The sequence below is a fragment of the Choloepus didactylus genome, chromosome 1 (assembly GCF_015220235.1).
Source record: "Choloepus didactylus isolate mChoDid1 chromosome 1, mChoDid1.pri, whole genome shotgun sequence".
Classification (NCBI taxonomy): domain Eukaryota; kingdom Metazoa; phylum Chordata; class Mammalia; order Pilosa; family Megalonychidae; genus Choloepus; species Choloepus didactylus.
The window spans coordinates 186,247,784-186,261,789 of NC_051307.1; the positions used below are offsets into that span (position 1 = coordinate 186,247,784).

General features: G+C 35.9%; 1 protein-coding gene across 2 annotated transcripts in view; it reads left to right on the forward strand.

Annotated features, from left to right (window-relative positions):
- LOC119542288 (programmed cell death 6 interacting protein) overlaps positions 1-14,006 on the forward strand; it is a 126,679-nt gene that overhangs the window by 32,368 nt on the left and 80,305 nt on the right. The window contains exons 4-7 of one of the 2 annotated variants that reach the window (XM_037846913.1): positions 1,543-1,670; positions 3,770-3,923; positions 5,021-5,121; positions 7,403-7,534. In XM_037846913.1, coding sequence (XP_037702841.1) covers positions 1,543-1,670; positions 3,770-3,923; positions 5,021-5,121; positions 7,403-7,534 — 515 coding nt within the window. The remainder of the gene's footprint in view (positions 1-1,542; positions 1,671-3,769; positions 3,924-5,020; positions 5,122-7,402; positions 7,535-14,006) is intronic. The other variant, XM_037846916.1, reaches the window with a different exon arrangement.

The window sequence follows — 14,006 nt, forward strand, 5'->3', positions numbered from 1 at the left end:
ATAATTGGTAGGAATACCATACTAATAGTACACAAATACTGGGGACAGTTAATTAAGGGCTGATAAGAGCTGTGAGATGTTTTGGGTCATGAGAATTGTTTAAAGTGGAGGTTGATGAGAATTGTACAACTAAGTGATGATAATGTGAGAGAGGGATGGAGTATCGCAGACATAACATATGCTATGTGAACTTAGGAACCCCCTACTTTATAAGTGAATCCCTCGATCTTGAGGCTTGCTCAGGTGAAATTTACAGTTGTACAGGGGAAGCTAAGCCCACCTGTAATTATTCCTAGGAGTCACCTCCAGAGAACTTGTTTTGTTAGTCACATGTGGATTTTCTGTCTCTAAGCCTAACTCTGCAAATAAATTCATCGCCCTCCCCTGACGTGGAACAGGACCCCCCAGATGAATGAGTGTTCTTGGCACTGTGGGAAATGGATTCTGGGAATGAGCCTGACTCTGGCATTGCGGGATTGAGAATGTCTTTTTGACCAGAAGAGGGGAAAGAAAGGCAACAAAATAATATTTTAATGGCTAAGAGAATTCAAATAGAGTCAAGAGGCTGTCGTGGAGGTTACTGCTATGCAAGCTTCAGTTAGATCTGCCAGATGACCACAGTATGATAAGTCCAAGTCAACACTAGTCCTGAAAACCTTAAGGAATATCTGGATCCCTATCTGAGACTCTATAAAAGTTTCACTCACTAAGTTTATTCTTCAGAAAGTTAAATCCTTCAGAGAACTCCTGTGCCAGCTCAGTCCCAAAATGCAGAGGCAGTAGCCTCTTCAAGAACATCAACTAGATTTGTCCCCTTTGTTCATAAAGTTGACACTCCTTTTCAATATGAATAAGTTAGGGTGGTCACTGCCTAGACATCCCTGAAGATTGGGAAAGTGATTAAACTAGGGGAAGGGGTAGCAACAGACAAGAGGAATTTAACAAAGGATTATGAATACTGAATCTTTGTTTAATGTTCTTTTACTTAGTTCCTAGGGTATTAGAATAGCTAGAAGGAAAGAATTGAAATGATGGAACAGTAGCATATAGCATCCTTTGAAATTTGTTCTGTAGCTGCTTGTTAAATTGTAATTTGAAAGCAATCAACTTTTTGTATATGTATTTTACAATAAGGAAATAACTGAAACTATGGTGCTATAACTCATAACAACTTTGGAAATTTCTTGTATATCTACTTGTTAAATCATATTTTGAAAGATACTACCTGTTTGTATACATGTTATATTTCAAAATAAGGAAATATCTGAAACTGTGGAACTGTAACCTGTAAAATTCTTTGTAATTTGCTAACTACATATTAAATTGCACTTGGAAAGTTATCACTTCTATGTATATATGTTATATTCTACAATACAAAAATATGAAAATAAAAGAAATATGGGGGAACATATAGGTGAAACAATAGGTCTGGAAACTTATTTTTCTGAGAGCCAGTGTATAGAGGTCATAATATTTCTTCATGAAACATGTTTTCTTTAGAAAAAATAATCTGATAAATTTTTCCTTTTCAATTTTTTGCAGCTCTTGCAAGTTTAGGATATGAAAAGACCTGTGTGTTGTTCAATTGTGCAGCCTTAGCTAGCCAGATTGCAGCAGAACAGAACCTGGATAATGATGAAGGATTGAAAGTCGCTGCTAAACATTACCAGGTATGCAGAAAAGTAGTTACAACATAATGATTTTTGCTAAGTTGGATTAAATAAAAAGTAATTTGCATGTAGGTTTATAGATTCTTCTTTACACAAAGGATGTTTTCTTGAAAAATAATGTACGTTTTCATAGATTGCATCATATTGTTGAAGCCCTTAGATAAACTATTTATCTGTAGACCGGATCTGTTTTTCCTGACCATTGTATCCCTATATCTAGCACAGTGCCTGGCATGAAATAGAGGCTCAATCAATGCTGGTTGAAAAAATGATTATATGTATGAGACTAAATCCTTGGTAAATCCCTTTTAAATGAATGACCTCATTAATAAATTTTGTACACTATTTTTGTATATTGTTTTCTTAAAGTAAAACCCACCTAAAATTTCACTAGTGTCACAAAAATTAAATCATCTTGGGAAGAAAATCTAAGTTTAACTCAGAGTCGTGGGGTGGTCATATTAAATGTGATCAGATTTGTAATATTCTTAAGTTGTCTCAATCTATATTTTAGGTTCTGATCATTTACTAATATTGCATATTATTTTGTGGCTGTTTATTAACTCAGGGTTTTTTTTTTCAATTTAAGGAATAAGGGATTTCTAAGTGATATTTCATACATAATCATTTTCATAATTTGTATTACCTTATATAATTTACAAAGTGTTTTCACGTACATTATTTCACTCTCGGATAAACTTCATGATGTAGGTTACATAATGTCATTCGCATTTTATGCATGAGAAGGTTGAAAGTCAGAAGTTAATAAAGTGGTCCATTTGGGTTTCAGGTGTTATGATTCCAAATTTCACGGGTTTCCAAATGGTCCTTTGACTGCCTCCCTGGGCTCAGGAATTTGCTTGTCTGAGAGGTGTGGTGTCTCATTTTTCCCATTGTTCAGGGGAGAGGTGAGAAGTGCTGTTCTAGGAAAGTGGGAGGAAAACATACTTAAGCAAAGTTCTCCAAATTGTGGCTTACCAACAGTTTGGATGGGCACAAAGGACAAGCCTGACACACACACTTATTCTTTTTGCGGCCATAAATGGAAAATGTTTTAAAGTGTGAAAATGAAGTAAAATTTATTTAGCTTTCTGTTGGTTGGAACTCACTTAGTTGGCATGTGAGATCTTAGAGTGCATTCTGATTTACTGAGGAAACATTTCATCCTGTGGGTATTCATAGCAGTTTATCTAGTGTCATGGAAAGAGAACTGGTGGTATTAGAAGACTAGGTCCTTGTTTTGGCTGTTTGCTACCAAAAAGCTGTGTGCTTTTTGGTAAGTTCTTTAACCTCTAGGCCTCCAGTTCCTCATATGTGTATTAGAGTTGATCCTTTGCTGTTCTAGTCTGTGAATCTGTTAGTTTACCAAACTAGATCAGCTGATCACTCCTGGACATTCTTATTTTGCAGTACTTCATGACTGAAGAAAACATGATGTTCATTTTAATATAGTTAACTGAGTTATCTCTGTGTGGGTACCTAAATAACCCACAATGCCTTATAATTACAGACTCTTCCCCCCTTTTTTGGTGTCGTTTGTTTCATAAAAATAGTTATTTTAGTATTAGTCTCAGTCACCTATAACTGGGAAGAAAAATCTGATGGGCAGCATTTTGACAGGCATCTCTGAAGGTCAAATAGAAATTATTAGCAATAGGTAAGTAATCCTGTTCCTTAGAGGGATTTCCCATAACTATGGTGTGTTTAATTATTTGAAAGATGTAGTTCGGGCAAAAGCAAAAGCATTTCAATACTAAAACCATTTTAATATGTTTTAGCCATGTCTTTATTCTTGTGTTAGTTTTGAGGAAGTCTATCTAAAAATAAGCTTAATTAGTTTGTCCCATTAATTTGCTTTGTTTTTTCTCTGTAATTTGCTTTTAATCTTTGTTAAATCTCCTGTTACTCTGTAGAGTTTTGTTGAGAAGTACCTTTATGGTTTGTAGGTCAGATGTTGTAGGTTTGTTTTGCACAATGTGAAAATTTAAATATAATACTGTTCATTGTGTTGACATTTGAAATGATTTTTGTGTAAGAGTGGAACATTGTCTTGCTGGATTCCTATATGTTTTAAAGAAATTATTTTCTCTCCTCTCTAGTTTGCTAGTGGTGCCTTTTTACACATTAAAGAAACGGTTTTATCTGCCTTAAGTCGAGAGCCTACTGTGGACATATCTCCAGATACTGTTGGGACCCTCAGTCTTATTATGCTGGCACAGGCCCAAGAAGTATTTTTTTTAAAAGCTACAAGAGGTAATTCCAGTTTATACTCCATTTTGTTGCAAAGTAGTGATAGACTTTTACACTAAGAAGGTGATAAAATATAGAGCCTTCCTTTTTGAACTTGACACATGGCTTATTTAAAATTTTCAGGTATCTTTTTCTAAACTTGTGGTGGTACAAATGTACATTTAAGATTACAGGCTGTGTTTGTACCCTTATCATGAAATGGATAGTTCGCTAGTGTCTGTAAACACTGAATTCTCAATAGTATTCATGTATATTTGCAATATGGCAAACATTCATTCATTTAGCAAATATATTTATTGGGTGCCTACTGTGTGCCAGTCATGGTTCTAGGTTCTAGATAAACAGTGTTGGCAGACAAGGTTCCCATTTTCAGAAATCTACATTTTAGTGTGGGGAGTAAGCAAGAAATTGAATTGAGAGAGATTAAGCGCTTTGGAGAAAGGAAGAATGGATTAAGTGTTTGTGGTTTTGGTCTGGTTGTGGGGTAGGGATGTAGGAAGAATTATGATAATTTAGATCCATTAGTCAAGAGAGGGTTCTGTGAGAAGGTCCTATTTAAACTAGACCTAAATGATAAGAAGGAGAAATCCAGGCTGTCTCTTGCCCTATAAATGAGGGAATAAGAACAGTTATTGTAAGGCCTGTAAATTAGTATTGGAGTTGAGGTATGGGCTGAATATATAAGTACAGAAAAATTGAAAATAAGGAAACTGTCATGCAGAAGAGAAATGAACTGGAATAATCAAGTTTTTTTTTTTTAATAACAGCTTTATAATGAGATATAATTCATATACCATAAAATTCACCCTTTTGAAGTATACAGTTCATTGGTTTTTAATAAACTCATAGAATTGTGCAACCATCACCACTATCTAATTTTAGAACATTTTGATCACCCTTGGCAACCGTTAATCTATTTTCTGTCTCTAGGGATTTGCTTATGGAATAATTAAGTTTTATATAGAAGAATTGATTTCATTATTAAGGAGTTTTGTTTTTAGACAAGTATGCAAACTTACAATCTCACTGTCTATACTGAATCATGATATATCAGATTATCTCATTTTTATTATAATGATCAATTAAATATTTTATTTCAGATAAAATGAAAGATGCCATCATAGCTAAACTGGCTAATCAGGCTGCAGATTATTTCGGTGATGCTTTCAAACAGTGTCAGTACAAAGATACTCTACCCAAGGTCAGTTATTGTTTTTGTAAATAATTGGTTATGTTGTATGTGGAATATTTGGACATTTTTATGTACATGAAGCAAGTTGAAAATTATTTATTATAAAGAAATTAGAAATTTTAAGAGAAGCATTTGAGTATTATATTTGTAGAACTATTTTAAAAATTTAAAATGCATGACAAGCTCTTTTATATATACAGGATGCCTTTGTCTTTACTCTTTACTAAACTTGTTTTTCTAAGTTAAAACTCTTTCTGGAAATTTTTGACTCTCTGGCTCCAGTCTTAACAGATTAAGGAATTGTGTAGTTTTGAATCATTGGTAATTTGGTACAAGCATGAATACTTGAGCATGTTGATTATTCACACTTTTCATTATTTTCCTGTTTTCTTAAAGCTGAGTCTTAACAGAAAGCGCAAAAACAAACATAAAGAAAAAGGAAAAGAAAACTTAAATTTCATCCAATGCTTTGATTAGAATTAAGTTTTGCCAACAGGGATAGAAAATCCAGCTGCTGTTGGACAGCTAAGGAAAAGCAACCATCTTAAACCACACATCACAGGAAGTATTATGTTTTAATATAAACTTTTCTGAAGAGGCAATTGAAAAGACTGTTTAGTGATGATCATTTATAAATGACAAAGCAGATGACTAGACTAGCAAAAGTAAATTTAGAATAACAAAAAGGAAGAGAGTTTAAGGATCTTAAAGAGTGTAGTTCACGTAAAGAGTGAATTATATTGTGTTTCAACTACTCTCCTTCAGAAATGTTTAAAGGAGTTAGTTTCATTGGTATGAGAGAATATGATATTTGATACATGCTCTTTGGAAGGGAAATTTTTGATTTATCAGTCGTATTTAGGAATTGTTATAAATTATGAAATGGGCAACTTGGGTGAAGTAAAAAGCACACAAGTGTATCAAGAGTACACGTTAGTCAGAAAATGAACAATAATGGAATTAATGTGAAGATTCATGGGGATTCAGAATATGCCAAGAGCTCAGTAGAAATTTGCCCAGTGCTCTTGGTTATTAAGAGCGTTACTCATGAAAAGAGACTTTGGGTCTCCTCTCACCTGTTTTTCACCTAAAAGACTTCATGTTCAGCTGCACAGTGTACCGTTTCATCCTGTTGGGCCATTAGCTCAGTCCTGTCATGGAGAGAAGAATGTGACCTACAAAGACTTGGAATCCATCTCTGCAGCATTCCTGGTATTCCTCGAAAATCTCCTTTTAAGTAAAGTTGCTCCAGCCTTACCTTGGGAACTGTCATGACAGCAGTTTGAGATCTAGATTTATTTTTCCCTTTTTACTAATAAAGCTCATGAGATATTTTCATATTCTAGTTATAAAACTGGAATATCTGCAAGTGGTGGCCCAGGAAGATAGGAAATTATTTACTGGGAGACAGGAAAAGCACACAGGGTAGTTTTTGATTCTTAGATTTTTTGTCAAGACAGTGATTGTCTAGTATATTTCTTGGATTTTAGATGGTATGTACTTCATAAAAGCATTGGGGTTACAGGCTAGAATTTGGCATTTTGGAGGAGCCTCTACCAATATAACTACTTTTCTAGTTCACGTCTTTGGATCTTTAGGAATTAATTTTGACTGGAATTTTCTTTTCAAAACAAATTAGAGCAAAATAACACTTTATATTCTCATTAATTATTAGTTTTTGTTACGTGGTTTTAAGTATATAATATTGAAATGTTAGTATTTATATGATACTAAATAATTTTTATATGGCTAAAAATTATCTTTATTGGAAAGTCTCTTAGGATATGAATTTAAGTGGGAATTTACTTTACTGTCTTTTGTCTTTTAAACATGAAACAGTCAGCTATAGAGCAATTTCATTAATATATGTGAGTAATGGTGGTTTAGTTAATTCTAAGGGCTGGGTCATGGCTCATAAGAAAACTTCTAAAGCTGTGCTTGGTATCCCTCTGTGAATGTCCATTCTACTTCTCTTTCTAATGCATGCTTTCCTTTCTTCTTTGTAAACAAAATGTTGACTTCATGGCACCTTTAAAGAGAATTGCAGAAACCTAAATTGGCTTCATTTAACAGTTTAAAAAAAAAAACTTAATTTTATTTAGAAGAAAAAAATTGAATTCATCAAATCCAGTCCATACAGAATCATGTGGTCTCCTCTGTTTACACCTAATGACTAACCTATCTCTAAACCATTAAAAGGGTGATTCTAATTTCTGTCTCCTTTTCCTTTTTCTTCCTGCATCCCATGTTGTCTGTGGTGGTTTGTGTGGTTGGACTCTCCCCTGGTCAGTATTTTTATTTCCAGGAGGTGTTCCCTGTCTTGGCTGCCAAACACTGTATCATGCAAGCCAATGCTGAATACCACCAGTCTATCCTGGCAAAACAGCAGAAGAAATTTGGAGAAGAGATTGCAAGGTTACAGGTGAGTCTTTTGGAAATAAATACTTAAGTAACTGGAATCTCTATTTTTTATCTAGTGAGATTCCTAGGTTTGCTCATAAAAACCTTTGTACCCAGTGCCTATCAGTAGAGACAAATGAGTGTTTGTATCTTTAGGTTTTATCTAATGCATGTTTTTAAAAAAATTTTTTTATTGAGGTAACCTGTTCTGGTTTACTAATGCTGCTGTTTTGCAAAACACCAGAAACAGATTGGCCTTTTTTGGGGGTATGGGGAGAATTGGCTTTTATAAAGGGGGTTTATTTGGTTACAGAGTTACAGTCTTAGAGCCATAAAGTGTCCCAGGTAAGGCATCAACAATAGGGTCTTTCACTGAAGGATGCCCATTGGCATCCGGAAAGCCTCTGTTAGCTCGGAAGGCACATGGCTGGTGTCCGCTTGCTCCCAGATTGCGTTTCAAAATGGTGTTCTCCAAAATGTTACTCTTGGGGCGTTTCGGCCTCTATTAGCTGCAGCTCCTCTTCAAAATGTCACTCTCATCTGCTCTGAGTTCCTTCTGTTTGTCAGCTCGTTTATGTGACTCCAGTGATTTAATTCAGACCCATTCTGAATGGGTGGTGTTGCCCAGTGATTTAATTCAGACCCATTCCGAATGGGTGGGATAACACCTCCATGGAAATTATCCAGTCAAAGTCATCACCTACAGTTGGATGGGTCACATCTCCATGGAAACAACCTAATCCAAAGATTCCAACCTAATAGTCTGCCCCCACAAGATTGCATCAAAAAACATGGAGTTTTGGGGGACATAATACTTCCAAACCAGCACACCTATACACAACATAAAAGTTCCCACTTTTGAGTATACATTTCAGTGGTATTAATTATATTCACAATGTTGTGCTACCTCACCAACATATTAGTAAAACTTTTCCATTATCCCAAGCAGAAATTCTGTACCCATTAAGCATTAACTCCCATTTCCTCTTCCCCTTGGTAACTTAGCACATGATTTTTTTTTTTTTTTTTTTAATCATCATTTTATTGAGATATATTCACATACCACGCAGTCATACAAAACAAATCATACTTTCGATTGTTTACAGTACCATTACATAGTTGTACATTCATCACCTAAATCAATCCCTGACACCTTCATTAGCACACACACAAAAATAACAAGAATAATAATTAGAGTGAAAAAGAGAAATTGAAGTAAAAAAGAACACTGGGTACCTTTGTCTGTTTGTTTCCTTCCCCTATTTTTCTACTCATCCATCCATAAACTAGACAAAGTGGAGTGTGGTCCTTATGGCTTTCCCAATCCCATTGTCACCCCTCATAAGCTACATTTTTATACATCTGTCTTCGAGATTCATGGGTTCTGGATTGTAGTTTGATAGTTTCAGGTATCCACCACCAGCTACCCCAATTCTTTAGAACCTAAAAAGGGTTGTCTAAAGTGTGCGTAAGAGTGCCCACCAGAGTGACCTCTCGGCTCGTTTTGGAATCTCTCTGCCACTGAAGCTTATTTCATTTCCTTTCACATCCCCCTTTTGGTCAAGAAGATGTTCTCCGTCCCACGATGCCGGGCCTACATTCCTCCCCGGGAGTCATATTCCACGTTGCCAGGGAGATTCACTCCCCTGGGTGTCTGATCCCACGTAGAGGGGAGGGCAGTGATTTCACCTTTCAAGTTGGCTTAGCCAGAGAGAGAGGGCCACATCTGAGCAACACAGAGGCATTCAGGAGGAGACTCTTAGGCACAATTATAGGGAGGCCTAGCCTCTTCTTTGCAGCAACCGTCTTCCCAAGGGTAAAACTTATGGTAGATGGCTCAACCCATCAAACCACCAGTCCCCTATGTCTGTGGTCATGTTAGCAACCATGGAGGTGGGGTAGGTGAATACCCCTGCATTCTCCACAGGCTCCTCAAGGGGGCACTACATCATTTTTTTTTCCTTGTTTTTCTTTCTTTCTTTTTTTTTTTTTTTAACTTTCCCTTCTTTTTTAAATCAGCTGTATGAAAAAAAAAGTTAAAAAGAAAACAAACATACAATAAAAGAACATTTCAAAGAGACCATAACAAGGGAGTAAGAAAAAGACAACTAACCTAAGATAACTGCTTAACTTCCAACATGTTCCTACTTTACCCCAAGAAAGTTACATAATATAGCAACCTTTCTGTGAACTTGTTCCTACTATATCCATCAGAAATTAACAGACCATAGTCATTTCTGGGCATCCCCAGAACGTTAAAAAGCTTATCTGTTCTTCTTGGATTATTGTTCCCCCTTCCTTAATTGCTCTCTACTGCTAGTTACCCTACATTCTACATTATAAACCATTTGTTTTACATTTTTGAAAGTTCACATTAGTGGTAGCATATAATATTTCTCTTTTTGTGCCTGGCTTATTTCACTCAGCATTATGTCTTCAAGGTTCATCCATGTTGTCGTATGTTTCACGAGATCGTTCCTTCTTACTGCCGTGTAGTATTCCATCGTGTGTATATACCACATTTTATTTATCCACTCATCTGTTGAAGGACATTTGGGTTCTTTCCATCTCTTGGCAATTGTGAATAATGCTGCTATGAACATTGGCGTGCAGATACCTGTTCGTGTCACTGCTTTCCGATCTTCCGGGTATATACCGAGAAGTGCAATCACTGGATCGAATGGTAGCTCTATATCTAGTTTTCTAAGGAACTGCCAGACTGACTTCCAGAGTGGCTGAACCATTATACAGTCCCACCAACAGTGAATAAGAGTTCCAATTTCTCCACATCCCCTCCAGCATTTGTAGTTTCCTGTTTGTTTAATGGCAGCCATTCTAACCGGTGTTAGATGGTATCTCATTGTGGTCTTAATTTGCATCTCTCTAATAGCTAGTGAAGCTGAACATTTTTTCATGTGTTTCTTGGCCATTTGTATTTCCTCTTCAGAGAACTGTCTTTTCATATATTTTGCCCATTTTATAATTGGGCTGTCTGTACTATTGTCATTGAGTTGTAGGATTTCTTTGTATATGCAAGATATCAGTCTTTTGTCAGATACATGGTTTCCAAAAATTTTTTCCCATTGAGTTGGCTGCCTCTTTACCTTTTTGAGAAATTCCTTTGAGGTGCAGAAACTTCTAAGCTTGAGGAGTTCCCATTTATCTATTTTCTCTTTTGTTGCTTGTGCTTTGGGTGTAAAGTCTAGGAAGTGGCCGCCTAATACAAGGTCTTGAAGATGTTTTCCTACATTATGTTCTAGGAGTTTTATGGTACTTTCTTTATATTGAGATCTTTGGTCCATTTTGAGTTGATTTTTGTGTAGGGTGTGAGGTAGGGGTCCTCTTTCATTCTTTTGGATATGGATATCCAACTCTCCCAGCCCCATTTGTTGTAAAGACCATTATGACTCAGTTCAGTGAGTTTGGGGGCCTTATCAAAGATCAGTCGGCCATAGATCTGAGGGTCTATCTCTGAATTCTCAGTTCGATTCCATTGATCTATATGTCTATCTTTGTGCCAGTACCATGCTGTTTTGGCAACTGTGGCTTTATAATAAGCTTCAAAGTCAGGGAGTGTAAGTCCTCCCACTTCATTTTTCTTTTTTAGAGTGTCTTTAGCAATTCGAGGCATCTTCCCTTTCCAAATAAATTTGATAACTAGCTTTTCCAAGTCTGCAAAGTAGGTTGTTGGAATTTTGATTGGGATTGCATTGAATCTGTAGATGAGTTTGGGTAGAATTGACATCTTAATGACATTTAGCCTTCCTATCCATGAACATGGAATATTTTTCCATCTTTTAAGGTCCCCTTCTATTTCTTTTAGTAGAGTTATGTAGTTTTCTTTGTATAGGTCTTTTACATCTTTGGTTAAGTTTATTCCTAGGTACTTGATTTTTTTAGTTGCTATTGAAAATGGTATCTTTTTCTTGAGTGTCTCTTCAGTTTGTTCATTTCTAGCATATAGAAACATTACTGACTTATGTGCATTAATCTTGTATCCCGCTACTTTGCTAAATTTGTTTATTAGCTCTAGTAGCTATATCGTCAATTTCTCAGGGTTTTCTAGATATAAGATCATATCATCTGCAAACAATGACAGTTTTACTTCTTCTTTTCCAATTTGGATGCCTTTTATTTCTTTGTCTTGCCGGATTGCCCTGGCTAGCACTTCCAGCACAATGTTGAATAACAGTGGTGACAGCGGGCATCCTTGTCTTGTTCCTGATCTTAGAGGGAAGGCTTTCAGTCTCTCACCATTGAGTACTATGCTGGCTGTGGGTTTTTCATATATGCTCTTTATCATGTTGAGGAAGTTTCCTTCAATTCCTACCTTTTGAAGTGTTTTTATCAAAAAGGGATGTTGGATTTTGTCAAATGCTTTTTCAGCATCTATTGAGATGATCAATTGATTTTTCCCTTTCGAGTTTTTAATGTGTTGTAATACATTGATTGTTTTCTTATGTTGAACCATCCTTGCATGCCTGGAATGAACCCCACTTGGTCGTGGTGTATGATTTTTTTAATGTGTCTTTGGATTCGTATTGCAAGTATTTTGTTGAGGATTTTTGCATCTATATTCATTAGGGAGATTGGCCGGTAGTTTTCGTTTTTTGTAGCATCTTTGCCTGGTTTTGGTATTAGATTGATGTTAGCTTCATAAAATGAGTTAGGTAGTGTTCCATTTTCTTCAATGTTTTGAAAGAGTTTGAGTAAGATTGGTGTCAGTTCTTTCTGGAAAGTTTGGTAGAATTCCCCTGTGAAGCCATCTGGCCCTGGGCATTTATTTGTGGGAAGATTTTTGATGACTGATTGGATCTCTTTGCTTGTGATGGGTTGGTTGAGGTCTTCTATTTCTTCTCTGGTCAGTCTAGGTTGTTCATATGTTTCCAGGAAATAGTCCATTTCTTCTACATTGTCCAGTTTGTTGCCATACAGTTGTTCATAATATCCTCTTATAATTTTTTTAATTTCTTCAGGATCTGCAGTTATGTCACCTTTTTCATTCATTATTTTGTTTATATGGGTCTTCTCTGTTTTTGATTTTGTCAGTGTAGCTAGGGGCTTGTCAATCTTTTTGATCTTCTCAAAGAACCAACTTTTGGTGATATTTATCCTCTCTATTGTTTTTTTGTTCTCTATGTCATTTATTTCTGCTTTAATCCTTGTTATTTCTTTTCTTGTACTTGGTTTAGGATTGGTTTGCTGTTCATTTTCTAGCTTCTTCAGTTGATCCATTAGTTCTTTGATTTTGGCTCTTTCTTCCTTTTTAATATATGCGTTTAGTGCTATAAATTTCCCCCTTAGCACTGCTTTTGCTGCATCCCATAGGTTTTGGTATGTTGTGTTCTCATTTTCATTCGTCTCTATATATTTAGCAATTTCTCTTGCTATTTCTTCTTTAACCCACTGATTGTTTAGGAGTGTGTTGTTTAACCTCCAGGTATTTGTGAATTTTCTAAGTCTCTGATGGTTATTGACTTCTAATTGTATTCCACTGTGGTCAGAGAATGTGCTTTGACTAATTTCAATCTTTTTAAATTTATTGAGGCTTGTTTTATGTCCCAGCATATGATCTATTCTGGAGAAAGTTCCGTGAGCACTAGAAAAGTATGTGTATCCTGGTGATTTGGGATGTAATGTCCTGTACATGTCTGTTAAATCTAATTCATTTATCAGATTGTTTAGGTTTTCAGTTTCCTTATTGGTCTTCTGTCTGGTTGATCTATCTATAGGAGAGAGTGATGTGTTGAAGTCTCCCACAATTATTGTGGAAACATCAATTGCTTCCTTTAGTTTTGCCAGTGTTTCTCTCATGTATTTGGTGGCACCTTGATTGGGTGCATAGACATTTACGATTGTTATTTCTTCTTGCTGAATTGCCCCTTTTATTAGTAGGTAGTGGCCTTCTTTGTGTCTCAAAACATCCCTGCATTTGAAGTCTATTTTATCTGAGATTAATATTGCTACACCTGCTTTGTTTTGGCTGTAGCTTGCATGAAATATTCTTTTCCATCGTTTCACTTTCAGTTTCTTTGTGTCCCTGTGTCTAAGATGAGTCTCTTGTATGCAACATATTGATGGTTCATTTTTTTTGATCCATTCTGCGAATCTATATCTTTTAATTGGGGAGTTTAATCCATTTACATTCAGCGTTATAACCGTGAAGGCATTTCTTGAATCGGCCATCTTATCCTTTGGTTTATGTTTGCCATATTTTTCCCCTCTGTCTATTAATATCCTTTATTGTACCCATACCAAATCTCTTTAGTACTGAACCTTTCTCCAAGTCTCTCTGTCCTGTCTTTGTTTCTCTGTCTGTAGGGCTCCCTTTAGTATCTCCAGTAGGGCAGGTCTCTTGTTAGCAAATTCTCTCAGCATTTGTTTGTCTGTGAAAAATTTAAGCTCTCCCTCAAATTTGAAGGAGAGCTTTGCTGGATAAAGTATTCTTGGCTGGAAATTTTTCTCACTCAGAATTTTAAATATATCGTGCCACT